The 22,821-nt window shown below is 36.2% G+C and overlaps 1 protein-coding gene and 1 pseudogene across 2 annotated transcripts in view; both read right to left on the reverse strand.

The window, feature by feature from the left end:
• The window catches only part of AMPH (amphiphysin), a 196,190-nt gene that overhangs the window by 23,185 nt on the left and 150,184 nt on the right, over window positions 1–22,821 (reverse strand). Inside the window, exons 13-17 of one of the 2 annotated variants that reach the window (XM_006925335.1) lie at window positions 19,383–19,406; window positions 17,353–17,376; window positions 14,514–14,546; window positions 10,392–10,448; window positions 6,142–6,267 (exon numbers count right to left, since the gene is read on the reverse strand). In XM_006925335.1, the coding sequence (XP_006925397.1) occupies window positions 6,142–6,267; window positions 10,392–10,448; window positions 14,514–14,546; window positions 17,353–17,376; window positions 19,383–19,406 (264 nt within the window). The remainder of the gene's footprint in view (window positions 1–6,141; window positions 6,268–10,391; window positions 10,449–14,513; window positions 14,547–17,352; window positions 17,377–19,382; window positions 19,407–22,821) is intronic. The other variant, XM_006925336.1, reaches the window with a different exon arrangement.
• On the reverse strand, window positions 4,631–4,749 carry LOC112473603 (annotated as a pseudogene).

Raw genomic sequence — 22,821 nt, forward strand, 5'->3', positions numbered from 1 at the left:
AAATTTGAGTGCATTATTTATTTAAAAATAATAGGCAAAAAAGGCATCAGTCCAGTTCATATCATTTGAACAAAATATTGAAACTGACAGAAATTTAGAGAAAATTAGAAGGAAACTCTCTGCAAGACAATGAAATAAATGTAAAAATCATGTTTATCTGCTTGTTAACATAATTTTCTGATCTATATCTAAAACAAATATTGGTATTTTTTCTAAAGAAAATTTTCATTATTTATATAATGTGGAAACATCTGGAAGAATAGCAAGTGTTGATTTTTAAAATGCATCCTGCAGATATACTGGTAAAATTTGATTTTGTAGGAAAACTAAGAACAAAATTAATTATAAAACAAAAAACAAAATGTAATTATAAGCTTTTCTTGAAAGCCCCAGGTTTCTTTGTGAACCAATGCTAAAATTTCCTGTTTGAAATTACATCTGCTTCTTTTAAAAAAAAAAAACAATGAAAAACTGTCACAAACTTCACCTCATATGAAATGTGTTCTGTCAAGACTCAAAGTAATAACAGTGTGTTGACATTTCAGCAGCAAAAGGATGACCTCAAAAGGTCATGTCAATCCAATCCTGACTGATGACAGCCACGACCAGCCTGTTAATTAATGCCTGGGACACAACGTTGTTTTTTTTCCTTTACAACTAAATATCACATATCTAGCAACAGAAGATACTTTTTAAAAGAAAAGATAGCCCTAATATTATCTTAGATTATCATGACCAGAAGAAAGAAACTATAATTCTACATTAGAAAACAAAAAATACATTCTATATATTATTTTCTTAATTAGAGGGGAGAGAACATGAGTAAGTCTAAGTTTGTCAATTTTAAAAACATGGAAGATAGTTATTTTTAATGAGCACTAGGCAAGTTGAACTGCTGTTAGCGGCCTTCTCTTACTAGTACTTTTCAGTCTAGATGAGGATGGAGAAATTAACTGCTTAAACTTTTTCTCTTCAGAGAGGGTGGCTCACATGGTGAGCTCTGTATCTGGTGTTCTTACATCACCTCTGGGTCTCAGCAGGTGCCTGAATCCTTCATAAGACTCTTCAAATTGCTTTATATTTCACAAGGAGTCTAAATTTTTTATTCTCTAAATTGCATTTACTTAGGAGACAAGATTTTAAGAATGAAGAATTCTTCTAAATATCTTCTTACTCAACATAGGGAAGCTGGTTTTAGTGATGGTTAATGCTTGTACTATAGAGTTTATTAAATATTTTTAATATCGATATTGGTTAAAAAGAGTATAAATCTTTTATAAATATTTATATAATATAGTAGGTACGCTATAATAGGTACTTGATAATTGGTAGCTACTAATATTGTTTATTGGAAATCCAATGAACTTGGATTCCGGAAAAACAAAAACTTACTTACCTAAGTTTCTTAAAATAAGGAAGGATATGAGAGGTATGTAGCCACAGCACTCTGAGAGGGGATCATGGAGAATCAACATTTGAGACTGTATTTAACACACTAGTTTGCCTATTTCATATATTGACTCTATTACACAGCATCGAACACCCTTGCTCAAAACCATGGACATATGGCATTAAGTCTTACACTGAACAGTCTAGGGCATGGAGTCAATGTGGTTTAAAAGCACTGGTGAAGATGAAGTCTGGACTGCTATTCAAAATAAAATTTTGACATAAGTGAAGCTCAAAAATGACGTAGATGATAGAGTCTTTGTACATCCCCTCTTGCGACCAAATTAAAGTTGTGAGGGAAACATGGAACCAACAGCAAGCAGAATTGCCTGGGATCTAGTCACCCTACAACTGGGAAGAGAAATAAGAAATGGCCCTGCAGTGGTAGGAGGTAGGAGGGGGTAAAGACATAGGGCTGTCCAGTCCCAATGGCTGAGTGGGACAGAGGCTATGGCAGCAAGCCAGAAGCTGCAGACATTCCTCTTAAAGGGGCCATATCCACGACAGAACTTTCACAATGAAGGACTCACTCTGAGCGCAAGTGTTGGGTCAGCTAAATGCGGGGCATCAGGGACTTACAGGGGTACACTGAATTGTTGGAGCGAGGACTGGTGGCAAGGTTTTCTCCAGGGCATAAATGCTGGCAGTATCCATTGTTCCTCTGTTGAACCCTCCCCACTCCCAGTGCATAGATTCAGCTGCTGCCGTAGCAGAGACGTCATCAAAGTGGATAACAGAGGTCACTCTGCTCAGAGGATTCCCTGAAACTCCACCTCCTCCAACTCACAGCCATACCCAAGCCACATTCAGTTGTATCCTTCATGACTCCTTTGCTCCTTGCTGAGCAGCTCCAAGACTCACTCTGGTGGCAGCTGACCTCGGTTTCTGGCATGGCCTCTTGAGGCAACTATAAGCATAGCATCTGTGGATTGCTTGTTGAACATTAACAGGTGGCCCCAGAGGGATACAGGTTTGGGCTAAACTTGGCCTGCAGCTGAACCTCTCTCAGGACTGTGCCACTGGACACCTACTACACAAAGTCATGCTAAAGACCAAGAGACTTAGGAGCTTTGCTTAGTACATAGAAACAGACACAGAAAGGCAGCCAAAATGAGAAGACAAAGAAGCAGAAACCATATGAGAGAACAGAACAGAGATCCAGGAAAAATGGAGTAGAGCAATCTAACAGATGCAGAGTTCAAAACACTGGTTATAAAAATGTTCAATGAACTTAGGGAGTGAGAACTTTAACAAAGAGATTAAAAAAACATAAAAATAGAAATGGAAATTATAAAAGGGAAGCAATCAGAAATGAAGAACACATTATGTGAGATGAAGAGTATGTGAGAGGGAATCAACAGAGTGGATGAAGAAAAGGATCAAACCAGAGGATGGGGAAGTCAAGGACACTTAATCAGAACAGCAAGAAAAAAGAAGCCAAGACTATAGTAATAATTTAAGGAGCCTATGGGACACAATTAAATGTAAAAACATCTGTGTCATTGGGGTACCTGAAGGAAAACAAAATGTTGAAGAGCTATTTGAAGAAATAATGATAGAAAACTTCTCTCACCTGGTGAAGGATATAGACATATAACCCCAGAAAGCTTAGAGTCCCAAAAAAGATGAACTCGAAGAAGCCCATATCAAGACACATTATAATTAAAATGCCAAAGGTTAAATACAAAGAGAGAATCTTAACAGCAGCAAAAGAAAAGCAGTTAGTTACCTACAAGGGAGCACTCATAAGACTGGCTGCCGATTTCTCAAAAGAAACTATGCAGGACAGAAGGGTTTGGCATAAAATAGTCAATGTGATGAAAACCCAGGATCTACAATCAAAAATACTTTATCCAGCAAAGCTATAATTTAGAGTTGAAGGACAGATAAAGAGCTTCCCAGATAAAAACAAGCTAAAGGAATTTATGTACACCAAGGAAATGTTGAAGGGATTTCTTTAAGAAGAAAAATCATGTATCAAAAACAGGAATAAAGAATGGTAATAACTACATACATATCAACAAGTACTTCAAATGGAAAAAAATTAAGTGCTCCAACCAAAAGATAGGGTGGCTGAATGGATAAGAAAACAAGACCCTTACATATGCTGCCTACAAGAGACTCACTTCAGATTAAAAGACACACAGACTAAAAGGAAGGGGATGGAAAAAGATATTGCCTTGATAGACCTAGAGGGTATTGTGTTGAATGAAGTAAGTCAGATATAGAAAGTAAATACCACATGATTTCACGTACCTGTGGAATCTAAAGAACAAAATAAACAACAACAAAAACAGAAACTCATTGATACAGAGAATATTTTGATGGTTACTAGATGTAAGGGGAGTTGGGGGGATAGTGAAAAAGGACAAAGGGAAAAGAAGTACAAATGAATAGTTACAAAATAGACATGGAGATATAAAGTGTAGCATAGGGAAAATAGTTAACAAGCTATAATAAGTATGTAAGGGAGAAGAGGGGTACTAGATTTAGTGGGGTGATCACTTTGTGAGTTATATAGATCTCTAAGCACTATGCTGTACAACCGAAACTAATATATTATTGTATGCCAACTATAATTGAAAAAAAATTCATTGAATTGTATAATGTAGATATGAGCAACTAATTGTCAATTATATTTCAATAAAGCTGGAAAAAAATTTTGACAAAACTGTTCCTAACTGGAGCAATTTCTAAACAAATATCTAAATCAATATGTTTTTTGACACCCTGGCATCGTCCATGTCCTTTTTAAAACCAATTCTCCTCTTAATTATAACAGTAGTTAAAAATTCAACTGTATTTTTCTCTTCTTTTGTTATTTAAATAATCTTAAAACTCAGCTGGATGGACAGACCATAATCTGACCGCAGATGGAAACGCCTCATCTGCACTGAGTTATCGAGATCACCAGTGAATCTAGGAGTGAGAGTTTAGAAGAAAAACCCTGACACTGGAGCATGGAGCCTCAGCACTTTCCATTCTGAAGTCTGGGCAACCAGCAGCACTTCTAGGGGGGACTCAATCTAGTGGAACACATCTCTTGTTTTTCCTTTAGAACTTAGCCCAACTCTATATCTTTAAATGGAAAATAAAATTATTTTTCTTGGTTGACCTCACAGATTACAAGGACTTTGTCAGCTTACAATCCACCCCTCTCCCGACTTTTTTTTACTTTTTACACCTACAGCACCTGGTCTTCCTAGGTGGTCTCCCATCCAAGTACTAACCAGACCCGTTCCTGCTTAGCTTTCAAGATCAGATGGGATTGGGCTTGTTCAGGGTGGCATGGCCATAGACTGAAATCATTTTTCTTGAGTCATTCTTAATTTGTATTTTCCATCAATACCTTTCCCTATTATTCATTTTTCTACTCTATTAATAAACTTTGGATTTGAAAGATGACCTATTCTTTTCCCAGTAAAATGATCTAGAGCACCAACAACGAGAAATATGTTTTATTTCTCTAGTTATCTTTTCTAGGCAGTGCAATTTTGGGGAATAGGGAGACTGGTTTTCCTCTTTGTACAGATTCCATGAAGGCTGTAGTAAATGGCACCCTGACTGAAATTTTTGGGAGACATTTTAACTGAATTTCATAAATAAACTTTTCACTCTCCATAAATATTTTGAATTAAATTTTCCTTTGTATAACTCTTCGCTTTCACAAGAGTGTTACACTATCCAATTCAACATGGTGAATATAGGGCTCATCTCAGTTTGCGATATAGTGTGGTATAGGGCTGCTTGGAGCATGGCAGGAGCAGGTTTCCAGGCAAACAGATAGGTCTCCACTCTTGCAAAAATACATTCTCAATGTCCAACTTATTAAAAGAGCAAGCACCAGACTTGAGTTTGAGCAATGGTTGTACATGTAGGAACCCTTATATATTTGTAAAATGGGATTTCAATCCTTCATCGAGCCTTAACCAACCTACAAAACTAATATTGTAAGAAATAAATACGTAGACACGACCAACAAAGTTATTATCCTTCTGTTTATCACCTGCAGGTTCATCTCTAACTGAAAGCACATCTCCAGCAATCATATGTAGAACATCACATTAGTAGTTTTGATTATCTGAGAATTCTACAACCTATCTACCATGAATAGGAGAGTATCAGAAAGCATCAATGCATCCTTTGTAGATAAGCAATTCTGTAGCTAATACCATAGTTTTCTCTAGATCATAAGATCAGGTCTTTGGATATCTTCCTTACTGAACAAACTGTACACCTAAAAAGGAGGATTTTATTGTATGTGAATTATATCTCAATAAATCTGATTTTTTAAAATTAAAAAGTAGTCATGGGGATGTAGAGTACAGCACAGAAAATATATAGTCTATAATATTGTAATAACTATATATGGTGTTAGGTGAATACTAGATTTATCAGGGTGATCACTTAATAAGGTATATAAATGTCTAATCACTATGTTGCACACCTGAAACTAATTATTGTCAACTGTAATTGAAAAATAAATTAAAAAATAAAAATAAATATATTTTTATAAGAAGAAAATTAAAGAGAGTGGAGTTTCACTGTCAAAGTAACAGGTTGTTTGAACCTGGGGAGCCATGACAAGTATAGAAGTTATGTGGCCCAAGTGAAGCATGAATGAGAAGGGAGAAATGAGCATGGCTTGTGGCAGGAGTGGCAGGTGGGAGGTGGGATGGAGGTGGTACTCACCACTGCCTCTTCCACTGGCTCCTCAGCCTGGGTGTCCAGTCCAGGGTCCAGCACAACAGCAGATGTTGCAGCGGCAGGAGGCTCCTCTGTTTTTGGCTCAGTGGTTGGAGCCTGTTCAGATTCAGCCTTTGATTATTTGTTTTGAAGGTTAGAGAAAAAAGATTCAACATATGAATACATAGCATTACAGAACACCAGACAATTAAGATTTTGCTCATCATCCTACAGGCAAGCAGCTTCATTAAGACTGTCCTGGAAAAAAGTTTTATACATTTGGCATCATGGGCCTTTACAGAACTGGAAAGTCTAGAAATGGACTCTATAAACTTCTCTTTTAGCATCCTCGAGGACTGTCATTTCCCTTGAAATTAGGCCAAGACTTACCATTTTGGCTATTCATATTCATTATCTGCAACATTTTGACTATTCACTTCCTTATGACATCTATAAGAGATGCTGAAATTCAGGCACTTAATGTTATTTAATGAGAAGGGAGGGGGGTGGTCCTAGAAGCTCCCACTATTGCCAGCTGGAAGGAGTAAGAGCATAGTTCTGAGAACTCCCAGCTCTTTTGATATATATTGCACCAAATAATTGAGGGGTCATTCCAAAATTCAGATCAAAATACATTAATTTGCACAAGGAAGTATTCTCCATGGTACCAATTAGACCCTTCTAATCACATGGACAACAGTGAGATATTTTCATCCCATTGTGACTTCTATGCATAGATATCACTCTGATTCCAATTATATGCTGAATCAAGCCCCTGGAATCTCTTAGCTCTAGACTTTTTTTAGTTTTAAAATTAGCAATATTAAATAATAACACATCATTAAAAACACCATTGCCAATGGATATTACCACCACTACTGAAAAATGTTCCCTCTTTTTCGATTTTGATTAATATAAATAAGCATATTTATTTCACTATTTCACTAAATGGGCAGCTTTTAGAGGGCACGTTAAGATCCTTTTCCATCAGAACATTTACTTAAAAGAGTTTAAAAGTGTTTTCTTAGTAGAGTAAGAAATCACTAATAGATACTTTGTAGAAATCAGTAACTTCTGTCAGAATCTCACCATAAGCAATTAAAAGCCACCTCTAGCTCTGTGTGTCCACCTAAGCTGATGTACATGACAAGTTCCATACGGAAGTGATGGAGAAGTTATGCTGCAATTATAGAAAATGAATAATAAATAGTCTAGCATTGGTTAAATGTACAAAATATTTTTTTGTCACTTAAACAAACCCCCCATTATGACACACACAGCCTTCTCTTCAAAAGGCAGAATAAAATGGAAGGACATCTTAGTAGATGCATGTGCAGATATTTGATGTTTATATGGGATTGTATAACCTTTAAGAGATGCTCTGACACAATTTTTTAAAAAGAATAAAATAAAATTCACTCTAATATACTCTCAGGAGTTCTTTGTGGGAAAAGATTTCACTTTTATTGTTCGAAAGAATTATCTTTGTAATGAAACAAGTTTTCATAGCAGCAAACAGATTCTATAAGCTCTCAGGGTAAGATCTTACCATTTTGGAAATCAAAGTGATTTTCTATGACAGTATGGTATTAAATGATCTACACAAGAATGACCTACACAAGAAGGACAGGTAGGGTAATATGACAAAGCACCAAGAAATCCATATGCAGATGGCTGTCCCTCTCTGGGCTGAGTCCATGAGATGAAGAAAGTCTGAAGCCAGATGAAGAGCCAAGAGATTTCATACGAAAAGTCAAATATATATATATATCATTGTACATTTTTTTTTAGAAATGTAAAGATAGCTTAAAATGAAAAAAAAAACAAAACTATTTGCATCAGAGTCTGAGTTTCTTCGAAGTCTGAAGAAATTTTGAGTTTTATATGAGGCAAGAATAAGTAGGGTGATTTCACAAATGAGTTGAATGCATTTAGACAATGCAACAGAGGCATAGTATGAAGAGGAGGTAGGATCAGTTATATCACCATAAGTCACAACACAGCACGGCAACTTAACAACTTAAATTCCAGGGGATTAAAATGACTCACTGAATGATGAGTAAGGATGAAACACAACAGCATGACTGTACATAAAATCAGCTACTCAAATTTGGAAATAGAAGTTCCCTTTCTAGTCACTCGAAGATAATGTAAAATTGTAATTATTTTGTCAAGGTAGAAAGAAAAACAAGAGTAAATTGTGGATGAAATCCCATGGAAAGATCTAAAATAGTCCTGTTGGAATTGTATCCTGCTTCAATCACTTTTTTTACTATAAGATGTCTCCCTTGACAGACATTGCAAATGGGTTGATACTTTGCCATTCCCACTGAGGAGCACTGGTAATGATTTCTTATTGTTTGCTTGAGTAGTGATCATTATTGGTGGCAGCAGGATGCCACAACAATGATTTAACTCAGAAACTCAGAAATGGAATTTTCACGTTAGGACAAAACGAGTAATGTAAACTTGGCCCACATTGTTCCGGTATCTTCTGTGATAAGATGGAAGGAAGGTCAAACAGAGGAAGAGATGGAGAAAGAAAGTGGGGTTAAGAGTCTAGTCATATTCCAATATGGCATCTGCTGTATAGTCCTGCTTCTCCGATTTTGGGAGAGCTAATTTGGTGAGAAGTGCAAAAGGCCGTGGAAGCAACTCTGACCCCTGAGCAAGACTGGCAGATTCGAAGGGTTTATACCTGAACTCCAGGAATGTGCTAAAGGGCTATAACATGCAGTCTGGGAAGGTATGCCATTGACTACCAACTTCAACCTCTACCTCACTCAGTACAGTCAATGACCAAATGTTGGGAAACTGTCCTGATCCTGGGAAGATCTTGTATAATCACTGTGATTTCCTAGTTCTCCACATGGAGAGCCAATGCCAAAGCTAATGCAATGCTGGGCATAGTGAAGCTAAGTTCTTCAGTGGAAAGGAGGTGTCTGTTTCAGCAACTACATAACAAGAGAAAAGAAGGATAGGCAATGTAAGCCCCTAGAACCAGCTGTGGGGGTTAGTGATGTTCAGAGAAACTTAAAAACACTGGATTCTATGCCTGGACTTTTACATCAGAGTAATTGGTTTGAGTTTAATTATGACCCATTGTCTTTCCTTTATACCAGAATTTCTCCATTTTTCTTAACCCATTCACAACTGACTATCATCCTCCAGCATCGTTACAATGCTTAATCCATCATCACCGAGGCTGAGACTCACCAATGAATGTGAAACATGAGTCTCTCTGGCTCCATTATTAACACCAATATAATTTGTATTTGAAACATTTGAAATCTTTATTCAAAGTCCACAGACTCCACATTTCACTTGGTTACCCAAAAGGCAAAAGTATGACAATCTATGACAAGGTATTAGAGATACACTTGCCTGTGAAAAATATCAAATTAACCTTTAATACAAACTTCCCAGAACAGAATTCCTTACTTAGAAGTGTAATCATCTAAAAGGAAAAATTCATTCTACTTAAACTCAATTCCAAGCTTTCAACGTGAAAGCCAGGAACTGGGATAATTGTACACCATTCTCATGGGAAAACCGGTGAGCTATGAATAACCCTTGTATACTAATCCTTAAAGAGCCAAAATCCTCTATAGTATATCACTGACAAGCTCACAAGTATCATCACTCAAGGTGTCTTCATTCAATTTCACTGGTAAGCTCCTACTAGAAAGGTTTCCCATGAAAATTGTAACATCCATCTTGTAGGAATCTCTTCTACCATCAAGAGTAACTCTGCTTTCTCCCGACTCTTTAGTTAAGCTTTTCTCTCATCTTGTGTTTCTTTAAAGTAGGAATCACATCTCTACTATGCATTATTTTTTTTCTATAACTCACAAAAAGAAGGAAAGAAATGAGAAATGAAGCAGCTTCAAGTTCAAGAAGAAGCAAGGATCTATTTTGAAAGATGAATTCTTGAGGCAATTTCATTTTCAGTTCTGTAGCTTAACTTATAGTCACATGAAAACATCCGTGTCCTTGATGAATTTATTGTGTTCTACTGAAGCACATAATTATGAGACTTTTGCTAGGATCACTGTGCCTTTATAAATTAGAAGCAACCACATTCAAAGACACACTCTAAGATTTTTTAGAAGATTTCCTTCCTGTTTTCTAGAAAAGAAGGAGCTTCAGAAACCACATTCTGAATATTCAAGCTCTAGATAACCTAGAATCATCAATCTTAGAACATTCAGCAGTAACTATCAACTTCTCAAAAATACAAATCAAAATCAACTTACCAAGTTACAGATCATATTCTGGTCTGTCTGCATCGTGAATAATGAAGTATCCTGGGGCTGAAAATTGGGGAGAAAACAGAAGATTTAAAAGTAGTAAGTTTCTAGTTAATTTGCTAAAAAAGCAACAACAAAGGTATTTAAATTAGCTCCCAACAATTATGTCAATAAACAAATTATAAAGTTTTTGAAAGTCTCCTTGTATTATAATCAAAAAAGCAAAAAATACAAAAGTAATTTTTAACAGTAGTGATTCTAAATATAAATCTGAGCTAGGAGAAAATGAGGATCTGACGAGAGAGACATTAAGTAAAGGGCCGTGTCTTCTGGGGTATCTTTGGTCTGCAGCTTCTTTTCTGAACATCTACATTGAATTAGAATTTAGTTGCTCTAAGCTACAGATTTAAACTTTTTAAGTGTTGGAAACTCAATCTTACTATCTCACCTAAGTGTAACTTCTACAGGTTAATTATGAGCCATAACTTTAAAAATTTTATACAATATATTCATTGACCTAACGACCTAAAATCAAGCTGGTATAATCTAAGGAAACAGTGATCTCTAAAGGAATAGTCATCTCTCATTATATTGTTAGCCAGGAAAGACCTAAAGAGTCTTTCCTAGGAAATATAACCAGTTTAAAAAAAAAAAAAAAAAACCTAAAAATTTGACATCAAAGGCTCTCCAACAGAAAAGATAAGCCAATAATGTTTGGTTAAAGTTGGTGGATTGAACATAGGCAATTACCTCTGTTACCTCCAGAATTCAAACTAAAGAACAATAAAGGGAATTTTACAAAGAAAAAATTTTAAGGCATAGAACCATAAGCATAATAATAATGGGGAGAAAAATAAGAGCAACAAAATTTTGAAATCAAAAAGCAGACAAATGAACAATAAGTAACTTGGTGGAAACAAAAATATCTGTATCCTAAGATATTTTTAGTAGGTGTAAGAAATGCTAAAAGGCAACCAAATTTGTTACTCAGAAACAGTGGGAACTATGGGAAATGGAAGTTAGGGTGGTTTTAAAGACAGGAGAAGTGGTTGAAAAGTCTATTGTAGAAGCAATTAGACCATGAGATACTCTCATCTACATGAAAACCAAGCAATATGCCTTTCTGCTCCAGCACAAGACTTGAAGTTATTTTCATAGAGGCTGAAATAGAAGGTCTGGAGGATACCCGGGCATATTAGGAAAGTAGCTGGATTAAGTGAGCATTTACCTAACAAATATTGAGAACATGGTCCCCTCTCTCCCCCATCCCTAACTTCTTCCTCATTAACCTGTCATTACACTGGCAGCCAGGCTTGTACAGGGGACCAGAAGAGTCTCCCCAGAGAAATTTGATCAGCTCAAGAAAAAAATGCCTAACGAATCTGACATCAGGGGCTCCTCAACAGGAAAAATAAGCCGGAAAATTCTAGAACAATGCCCACAGTTAATGAGCTCTACTTACCTCTACATGTTTCCTGCCAGCTTTTTAGTCTCCTACTCTTAGTATGAGTAGACAGCCAAGATCACCAGACATGTAAGAAAAGTCTCAAATATCAAAAGGAGAAAATAAATAGCAAAAAACCCCAAAACAGACAAAAAAAAAAAAAAAGACTTTCAGGGGAAAAAAATTCTTCAAAAATTATGATTATAATCCCCTCAGAGATACAATGGCTTATCCATGACATAAGAGGATGCTGTTAAAAACAAATATTCAGTAAACAAAAAGAGCTTTTGAAAATGAAAAATATATAAAAGTCTGTTAGAAGAGTTGGAAAGCAGAGAACGATGACAAAGTAAAGGAAATAGCAAAGAAAAATCATTAGAAGACTAGCTCAGGAAGCCAACATATGAAAAAGAGAAGTGTGACAGGATAAGAGAACAAAGAAAACAAAAGAAAAAACATTGATAAATAAAAAATATCCCCCAAACTTAAAAACATAAATTTTTAGATTAAAAGGGCCTAGGACAATGTATGAAAATAAACTCAGATCGTCGTGCACCTCTGTAAAATTTCAGAAACTCTGGGGGAAAAAAAATTCTACAAACTTCCAGAGAGAAACAGAAAAAAAGAGTGGAAGGGGTATATAAGAGGGAGGGAGGGAGGGAGAGAGAGAGGAAGCGGGTGGAGGAAGGAGGAGAGAGAGAAAGAGAAAGAAAGAGAGACAGACAGAAGGAAGGAGAATATTTTTTCACAAAATATCAAGAATCAAAAGGACAGATTCTCAGTAGCAACACTAGAAGGTAGAATTGAGTGGAGCAATGGCTTCGAAATTCTAAGGGAAACAATTTACAACTTCTAATATAATATCCAAACAAGCAGTCCATATGTACATAGATAAAGACATTTTCAGATGTATAACATGCACACTTTTCTCAGGAAGCTATGGAAGGATGTGCTTTATATTTGTGGATGAAGACATATTTTGATTTGTGAAATTAAAACTTAAATGAGGAAGATTTATGTCCAGAGAAGAGTGGATTGACATAAGAGAGAAGTGAAGGAAATCCCCAGGCAGACGTAACAGGAGAACCTGTGGAATCAGCTGTGCCATAGACACAGAGTCCTCAGTTTAGACTGGAGCAGTCCAGAAGGCAGACAGTCAAGTTCTTCAAGAAGAGAAAACTGTTTGAATATTTGTTTTCCAACAAAATGAGAGGAGATTTATCTAACTACAGAGTATGGGGAAATCAGAGTAGAAAACTAAGCAAACCAACCAACAAAAAGACACTACAATTACTTCCTCAAAGGAAAACAAAAAGTTGGCATAAAAGGAAATATAAACTTCATGAATTGGGGACTAATAGCATTTATATCATTATTCCTACAGACTGTCGATGGCGAAACTATATCAGAGCAAGGTGGACTGCAAAGGTAGGAGGTTGAAAGTGCTTTATGTCCTCACTTTCCTGAGAGATGAGTCAATAGATAACGCTTTAGATATCAAAAAATAGCATTATAAGAAAGTCATGCACACGTGGGTGGGTGAAACCAGAGAATCTGTTAAAGGAAGTGTAAATATTTACCTCTAAGAAACAGGAAATGGAAGGGGTATGTGATAGTCTAAAGTTTTTAAACAAAAAACATCTTATAAAATTTTGTACTTTTTAAATTTTGCACATTTATAACTGATAAAAATACAAAATTTAAAAATGAGAAATGAAAAACAATTCTTATGACCCAAACTTTCAAGATTTTTATGTAGTTGTCTTCGAAGAGATAAACTGTCATCTCTCTTTGTGTTTGCGTGTATCTGTATTTAGGTGTGGGTTTGTGTGTGGGTTTTTCCCATGTTACCTATTTTCATAGGTAACATGGGAAAAGTAATCAAACTTTTCAATCAAGAAATTCTAAATGTTAAAATTTGAAAATTTTCATGTCTAATATTCTAAAACAAAGCATTCATCACAGACGAGCTTCTATTTGAAGTCTCCTTTTAAGAAGTTTTCAGAACTTATTCCACGAGCTTGATAGACATGTGGTTCGCCTTTACATGGGTTACAACTGTCCACTTGTTGGGACATATACAGTGAATGGGATAGTCCATCTTGTGGCTCCTCTTCCACTGACTGACTTGTAAGGAAAATACTGCCTTTAGGCCAGAGCCAACCCGTGATTTCTGATCTTCCAATGGTTCCTTTTTGGAGGACCACTGAAGAGGGAAGTTTCTGTGTTGTATGACTCTTAACATGAATCTTTAGAAAAATGCTCCTGAAACATCTCATATTTTCTAAAGACTAATTTCATTAGTTCAAAACAATCCTGTTTCCTCTTTTCCAACAAGCTGAATCTAGTGGATCTCTAAGATCAGAGCAACTTCTAGATTCAGGAGAGGAATCAGCAGAAGGAAGAAATCTGTGGTATAACTAATAACATTAACAACAGCTAACTACACCATGGAGGACTTAGTATGTGCTGTTGGGCATATCTCATTTAATATTCACAACATTCTACAATGTTGATACTATTACTGTTTTCATTACTGAATTTGTAAGTAGTAGGGTGAAGTTTTATGCAGACATACTTAATCATTATGCCATACCAGTTGCAAGAGGTCCTTATTTTAAAAATTTGCATCATTTTCAACAGATGGATTTTGATAGTAAATAGATAATAAATCTGTTTCTTACCTGGGTGAATCCATTAAATGAACCACCTGAAGCCTAAATAGAAATGGAAATCAGAGTACGTTATTTTTTTCATTTATTTTTGTAGGATCAGTGAATGTCTGTTAGGCAGGTTGGAAAGTAAAGACTACCACAAATTTTAAAATAATACAAAAGGGTGTAGTGCACGGCAGTGCTTAGGAAATGCAAAAGGCTATACTGTATTATTTTAAATAGGCTGACAAAAAAAAAAAAAAGAAAGATTACTTTTACAATCACTGCTGGTGTGTGGCTCAGCGCTAACCAAAATCCACTTTTTCAATAATGAGGAGATAATTCTGTAGAAATGCCATGAGGGGTTAAATAGAATCTAGAAGAAGCATTTCCAGTATTTCTCTAACACATCATTTTATTAGTTTTTTTGACGAACACCTATTATGAGATTCTACAATTTCAGTAGGTTCAGGTAGAAGCATTTAATGTGTTTTTATTGGGGTAATCACTCAGGAACAGTAAATTAGTCTGTTCTACATATTTTTGGTACTTGAACAGTAAAAATGAAAGTATAAAAAATAAACACAGTAAATGGGTGATTAAATAAACTCTTATTAGTTCCAACATAATCATCCTTCTTTACGTGTTTTTGCTTTTTTGTGGAGTTTTTTGTTTTTTGTCAACTTATTTCTGTTTGGTTTGAACAGATTTCAAGAGATAAGAGGTATATGAATGACAATCTGTCAAGGAGATGAGGCAGGCCTCAGAGAAGATAGTGATGAAAAATGAAGTGGGCGGGAAATATCAGGAAAAACAGAACCTACAGAAGTCTTTGGCTAGTCTATACTACACACTAGGATAAGTACCTCTTCTTTATCAGCCTCTATTTCTTGGTACAACATTCCATATCTCTGGTTAGCAATTTCATCTTCAGATAAATCTGAGTTGTTGATGCCATTGTCTTGGGGACTAGCAGAACTTTCGGTGTTAGCATCCTGGGAGGTTCCCAAAACCAGTGGTCTAACTGTTTCTTGGCTTTGTTCCCAACAACAGCTATCAATGGCTTGTTCCTCCCATATATCTGCCAATAAATCCACCTCCAGCCTTTTTTTGCTCTCAACTATATCTAAATGTTCCTAGCAATTGTCTATGGCTCCCATATTTCTGATAGGCCAGTGGTTAATAGAATCAAGCCAATTGGCAAATCTACTTCCTTAGCCATCTGGTATACCAGAGAATTCCAATTTATCCATATTATTCATTGCTAAATCAAAGCTTGGCTGCAATATTTGACCTGGATCTGTTCCCCAAGAGTCTGTTTTTGCAATTCCTGGCAAGGTAATGGTATGACTACAGTTCCCACTCACCATACTTTCAGACCCCTCTATTAATGAATCTTCTGCCTTACATAAACACCAATTGCTTCTGTTTGCATTAGTTTCCAGAGAATAATTGAGATCTGTCCTAGACTGAGCTGCTACTTCATGTTTTACTAATAAAACAACAGCCTGATTTTCATCCTTGTCACCTCCAGGAGCATGTAACACAGCCTCACACTTAATCTTATCATCTGCACTGCCCTGTGCTGTATGATATATTATATCACAGTTAAGAGGGTCTATTAAAAATTTTTTCGTGTCTTTTCTATCCCATCCCTCAGGGCTGGCATCTTCAATATTAGATACAGAGTCAGTCTGGAGAGGCAGTTTCAAAATATCTGTGTAATTTTCAGGTTTAGCTCTAAAGCTTTCTATAATTTCACAATCATTTATTACTATGTAAATCCTCTCATCTAGTCATTTGTCTCTGTCACTAAATTCATCCACCGTATCTATCCTTTCCATGTCTTTTTCTAATATGTCAATTTTCTCGAAATACTTTTCATTGGTCTTTATACTCTCCTTACATCTAACTCTTAGATCTTTCCTAGTTTCCTCTTTATTGCTTTTTAAGGTCTCCTGGTCCTGCTTTCCTACTGTCTTAAGTTCTTCTACCCTGTGTCCTGTACTTTCACACACTTTCTCTTCTAATTCCTCTGTACCTTCTAGGATCTTGATATTAATAGCTCCAATGTCTACCTTTTCACATGTCTCCACACCTTCCCACAAAGAATCTTCTATCTTCTGTTTCTCTTCCTCTTCTTCTGACTTTTTAACAACTTCTTCACTTTCTTCAACTAGGCCACCAGTTTCCATGGCTGGCTTCTCAGAGTCAGGTAAGTCATAAGGCTGCTCCATTTCCATACAAGCCGCAATGGCAAATTCAACCGCAAGCACAAGCTTTGGAGACAGTTGTTCATTTCCACACAGAGGGGCAGGCCCCAGGACACACTTCCCCTGTTCGGCTACAGTGTGCCAGTCAGCAGAAGGAAGCATCCCAGTGGATAATCTCATTTCTTGCTCTGCTTCAGAGAGACATGCAGAGTCTTCCTGAGACCCATCGCGGGTAATTTCCTGGCTGACACTGTCTGTACTAGCATCTGGGCCCCAAATAAATGCACCTAGATCAATTTGACATCTTTGAATTTCTTCAGCCAACCCACTGTCTGGAGTTTCCTCCATGATCAGGTTACAAAGGGAAAGACTTTTTGAAGAGTCAGTCTTTAGAGTGTGCATAACAGCAAAGGAAAAAACAAACAAAAAAACATAAGATGAAATAGATTATGGTAAGAGTTGATGAGAAACACAAAGCTCTTGAGTCAGGTAGCAACAATTTACAAAACTAGAGAGTATTTAAATTAAATGGCTTAAGGTTAAATCTGTGACAAGCAATGCTGTGACAGAAAAGAAGCTCATTTTAGATAATATACTGTGTATATAATGCATATTAAATACAAAAAATATCCAGAATTTTCCGGATATTTACCTACCGGCTGTACCAAATCAGTGCTTGTCTGTATGAGTAAAAAAGAAATAACAGAATCATAAGGCAAGAAAAGAAAATTCACTAGCACTGTAAAATCCTATGCTGTCTGGAGTCGACATTCTGCTGAATATTGTGGCTTTCACTGGTTTGAGATTAAATTTTACAACTTCTTTGTGATAGGAATGAGTTTTGTTCTAACACTATTTAAGACTACACAATTGAAACTTGAAGAAAGCATTTGTCATTTTCTAGTGTCCGTAAGAATGTTTTATGGCTATTATCTGACTTCTGTTTTAGCAGATTCTGAAATGCAAAGTTTCAAATAAATAAGCAAGCCTGCTAACCCGAGAATAACATTAAGCCCTAGCAGTCACAAAATTACACAGTATCATCTGCTCCAGCTGAATACCAGAGTAAAATCTTCCCCAAACTCATCCTGCATTTGTTTCTGCCTTTGAGGTGGTTTTCAGATGGAGGATGATCTGATACCAGCCACTCTGACTGCCTGAAGGATTCTCCTCAGCTTCTCCTTGCAGTCTAGAAACTTTGTCTGGACAAAAGGAAACAATACTGGCTAGCTGAGAGGATCAAGAAATGCAAGTACATATGTTCAGGAAGCTGTTTTATGTTTTGTTTTGTTTTGTTTTGTTTTGTAATCCTGTCACTGTTACCATTCCTAGCAGGTTTGTCCTCTAAATTATTCAATGTTCCTTATAGGTAGCACCTTCATTGTTACCATCTCCTTCCCCAAAGCCAGGGAAGGAAAGATGTGGTATAGCTGCAACTAAAGATATGAAATATTGAAATAACAAAAAATTAGCATTGTCCTCTTAATCTCCAAGAAAATTAAAACAAAGTCGAGGCTAGAATTCAAATGTCCTGGATGTCAATCCTTTTTGTGATTATACAAAGTCAAACCAGCTCACTATACAGGATGTTTTCAAACAACATTTTTTAGCTTTTCTCTTGAGAGCTTTCCATGGAGCTTTAAGAGTCCTAAGCAGTACAGTATAAATCTGCTGCTGTGGTAGGGAAGGAGGCAGTGATCTTGTTTTAAGGGAAAAAAGTAGCAATGCCAGTTCAGACCACAGGCTCATAAATAGCTAGATCTACCAAACTTTCCTGCTGCTGTCTCACTAAAAAAGAAGAAAACATGAAACTCAAGTTGACTTCTTAAGACCATGTAACCAAGGCTGTTCTAAGACAGTACACAAAGGCTCTACCTAAAGGGAGGTAAAGCTCTGAGTGGATGCAGCCAGTCTCCTAATTTTACAGCACAGATGCTATCAACACAAAGTGCTGTTTGTGTCTTTTTCCCAACTCAAAATTCTGAAAGTACTCATCCTTGCACATCATATTAGCTGAATAAATATCATTAGTAGTAATACCTACCTTTTATTGATACATACCAGGCATTGGGCTAAATACTCTACAACTATTATCTCACTTAATCCTCAAAAAATCCTCTGCAATAGGTGTCATTACCCTTATTTCACAGATGAGAAAAACTGAGGCTTAAAGAGTTTTAGGAATCATTCAAAATTGTATTGTTATAAGAAGTAGAGTATGGACTCAAATCCAGGGCTGTCTGGCTTTAAAGCTCAAATTCTTATTAAGCATCATTAAAAATAAAAATGAAAAAAAGAAGATTCCCTGTACAGAGTAGCTCATGCCTTACATTCTCTCACCCATACTTTTCTTATATTCTATTGAAAAACAATAACAAATGTGCATGTCCTTCACTACAACATTTCCTCTAGCTGCCAACAGTCACAGGAAGAAGCATAAAGGGGCACAACACCAAATTCTTGCTCATCCAGGAGTATGGACCACTGACACTCTCTTCTTCACCATTGCTTCCAGGTGCTGGTAATACTCAGAACCATCAGGGAGATGGAGATTATTCTAGGGGACTACATTATTATTAAAAATGTTTGGGTCTCCTTTCTATTACAGATGAAATCAAATATAACAAGGTTTCCAAATTTCTAGAGATCCAGATGCATCAAAATACAGAGTTCTTAGTACTCTTACCGTCCATAGGTCCCAGGGCAAGGTCTGAAAGCAAACAAACAAAAATATGTTAGTATACAAATCCCAAGACTGTAAAATATAGTGAGATGATAAAAGTTCTTAAAATAAAATCATAAACATTTTGAGATATTTAGTACAACACTGTTCAGTAGAACTTCCTTTGGTGATAAAAATGTTCCATATCTGTGTTGTTCAATATGGTAGCCACAAGTCACATGTGGCTATTGAGAAATGGAAATGTGCTAGTGTAACAGAATCAAATTTTTCATTTTACATAATTTCATTTAATTTAAATAGCTAAATGTTGTTAGTGGCTACCATATTGGATAGCACAGATCTAATCAATGTGTCTTTTGCTATAAAAGTGGAAAATTATATCTGAAACATGATGAATGAGTTTACTTTAATACATATACATACACACACACACACAAAGTAAACAAGGTGTCCAGACATTAGTGTTTATCAGTCTTTGAGGAAATGTGGATCCTAATCATTGCTAATACTATTTTCTCTCCTCCCACACCAAATTGAAGAGGCTGCATTATGACCAGTTTGATGGTAAGTGAACACCAGAAAAGTAGTTCTTCAATAAGGTGAATTAAGTAATACACAGCTCAATTATTTGGTAATCTTCTAAATTAGTAGGGTTCCCTCTAAGACATATAAATGATTTATAATTATTACTGACATTTTAATTATAAAGCTTATTGATCTGCGGAATGAATCCACATGGTTCAAAAATGACTTCCTCTGTCTGTGAGGAAAGTGGGGGAGACCTCTCTTATTTCCTCTGTGATTGAGAATAAATGCTAAGCCACATCCTTTTCTGCTCATGTCTTTGTGACTAGAACTGATCCATGTTTATGCACTTGTTTTGAATCACTAAATGTGAACAGAAAATTAGAGAGCCTGACACTCTCATCTTAAGAATATGACAGTTTCTAGATAGGACTACAAATATCCCGTTTGAATTCTGTACTTCTAAGTCCTGTGGCTCTGACTAAACCCACCTGCTTGTTCTGGGCCTGTTCCAACTGTACTATCCCACCCACTCTGCATTGCTGTGTGCCTGGTTGGTCTCTGTGTTAGCATTTAGTTGTAGAATGACTAAGAAAGAAGAGTAGAACAGCTCCACTGAAAACCACAGTTATTTGTACCTGGACACCTTTGCATCTATTATGCATTTTCTGGTTATCCAGATAGTTTATATTTTCTTGCTTCACTGCCCCTTAAGAATCACAGCTCCAAAAAGCTACCACACATCCCTGCATAATGCAGTCCCCAGTGGTATTTTCTACAAAGGAAGGCAGTGATGTGAAATGCCGTGTTTATCAATCCTCAGGATTGTGAAAGGATGTGTTAGCTCATGTGCACACTGCAGAGATCACAAGGTGAGGTGTTCTGCTGGCAGCAAGAACAGCGGTTTAAAACATGGCATCAGGTGATGGGTACGGTAGGTCACTGAGTGAAGGGGAAAGGCCAGCAGAATCTAATGGCTCTATTCTTTTTGTTATCTCAGACTAAGAATTTTTCTTAGCAAAAGAAGAGAGATGTGATTCGAGATGTGATTAGACCTGGATGACAGGACAACTCTGCAGTGAGGTGACTCAATTATGGCCACTGGGAAGCCAGAGCAGCTTATTATCTGCCAGGGAAGAACAAACACAGGGGCACACACAGCTTTTCCTAACTGCAGTAATGCTTTTCTTCAGAACTAAACTTTTGAAGATTTAACCAAAATCATTTTTTTAAAAAAAAATTCTGAGAGAGTCTCAGTCCTAAATCCACACAAAGTTCCATGATTTATGGATTAATTTAATAATGAATTGATATAAAAGAGGTTTCTCTCTTGATTCAAATTTGCAGACAGAAATGCTGTGGAATCTTACGCACTGATCATCACAGCATCCATTACAGAATTTTCCTTCTGCCACTAAAGTAATGAATGTTGGTAAGTAAGGCAGAGGAAGTCCTATGACATCTGCTGGCTGTCTACACGACAGTCCTGAGAAGGAAATATTCTGAATGACATATACATTCACTTTCTACTTTTATTGGCAAGCAAGGCAGAACCTACAAACTTGCTGACCATTACATTAGCACTTCCCAAAGTATGTTTTAGAGCATATTCCAATGAATGTTAAGAAAGTTTCATTAAAACTGATTTCTATGGTCAAATAAATGAGAAATTCTTAAGTTAAACAAATCTAAACAGGCTATTCTTTTAATTGCAGGACTTCTTGGAGGCTTTAACATTCTAATGCACATCACAAATCCTCTAAAAGGAAATTAATATAAATTTCTGAAATATTCATCTAAGAGCTCCATTTTTGCAAAATATATCTAAGGCTAGTGTCTGATCTACTTGATTTCCTGCTGTATTGACTTTTCAGATTTCTATTGTTCTTATATTACAGCAGGGAGGCCTATAGAAAACCAATCATCTAGAACAAAGGATGGATTAAAGAAAAGCTTTATTTATTGAGGTTTATATTGAGCTGTCTGTTCCCCAGTGGTTTACTGTAAGGTGTCAAGAAGGCTTAAAGACCAGAAAATTGAGCTGGGTCTCAATTCTTATCTTGCATTTCACAATAAACCTTCATTAATTAATTTGAAGTATATTCTAGCATCTTTGGATTTTCCTAAATTCAAATGCGAGGCCTCGACTACAACAAAAATACTTATATAAATAACTTCTGTTTACCTAAATTTTGAGTTAACTTCTTTCTATGAACATAGACAACTCTGAAGTAACTATATTCCAGAGGAATCATCCACAGGTCCTTATAGCATCCACCACCAGTATTCTTCTGACAGGGAATGCTATTGCAATAACTATTAAAATGAGAAAAATGTTGAGAGTGAAGAAGTGATGAGCAAGGATAGGTTTGGATAACTAAGCCCAATTCTGCATCAAGACATAATCAAGATCTACTAAGAAAGTTTCTGCAATGTCAGGAGAACATCATCAAGTTCAAAACTATCAAGACTGAAAAAGATTTCTCCTGGGGCATAATCTCAAAGTTATTTCAAACGTGCTTTAATTTGCAAAGTATGAGGAAGGAAAGTAGAGAAAACTGGAAGAAGATTAAACCCAAAGCCAAAAGAAAGAAATTTATTTAGAGAAGTTATAAAATGTATCATCCAAATGCAAGTACTTTTGAGTGCAAATAAAAAAGGGTGTTATTAATAATTACTCTGAGATAGATGATTCCTGGGAAATTGGAATGTATGGTTATTCCAGCCCCATGGATAGAGAACATTAATGGGGAGGTTGGCAGGGGGGCTTTAGAATAATTGATATTGATAAAGTCTCCTTTATACCCTTCTTTCCCAGTAGGAAATATTTGTCAATCAAAAAGAAGACAGTCATTTGAAAGGGAGAGGGGTAGCTGAAGTGCATCTGTTGCCTTATTGAGCTTATTAAAATTTATGA

This window comes from Pteropus alecto, unplaced genomic scaffold, assembly GCF_000325575.1.
Source record: "Pteropus alecto unplaced genomic scaffold, ASM32557v1 scaffold109, whole genome shotgun sequence".
NCBI classification, from domain to species: Eukaryota; Metazoa; Chordata; class Mammalia; order Chiroptera; family Pteropodidae; genus Pteropus; species Pteropus alecto.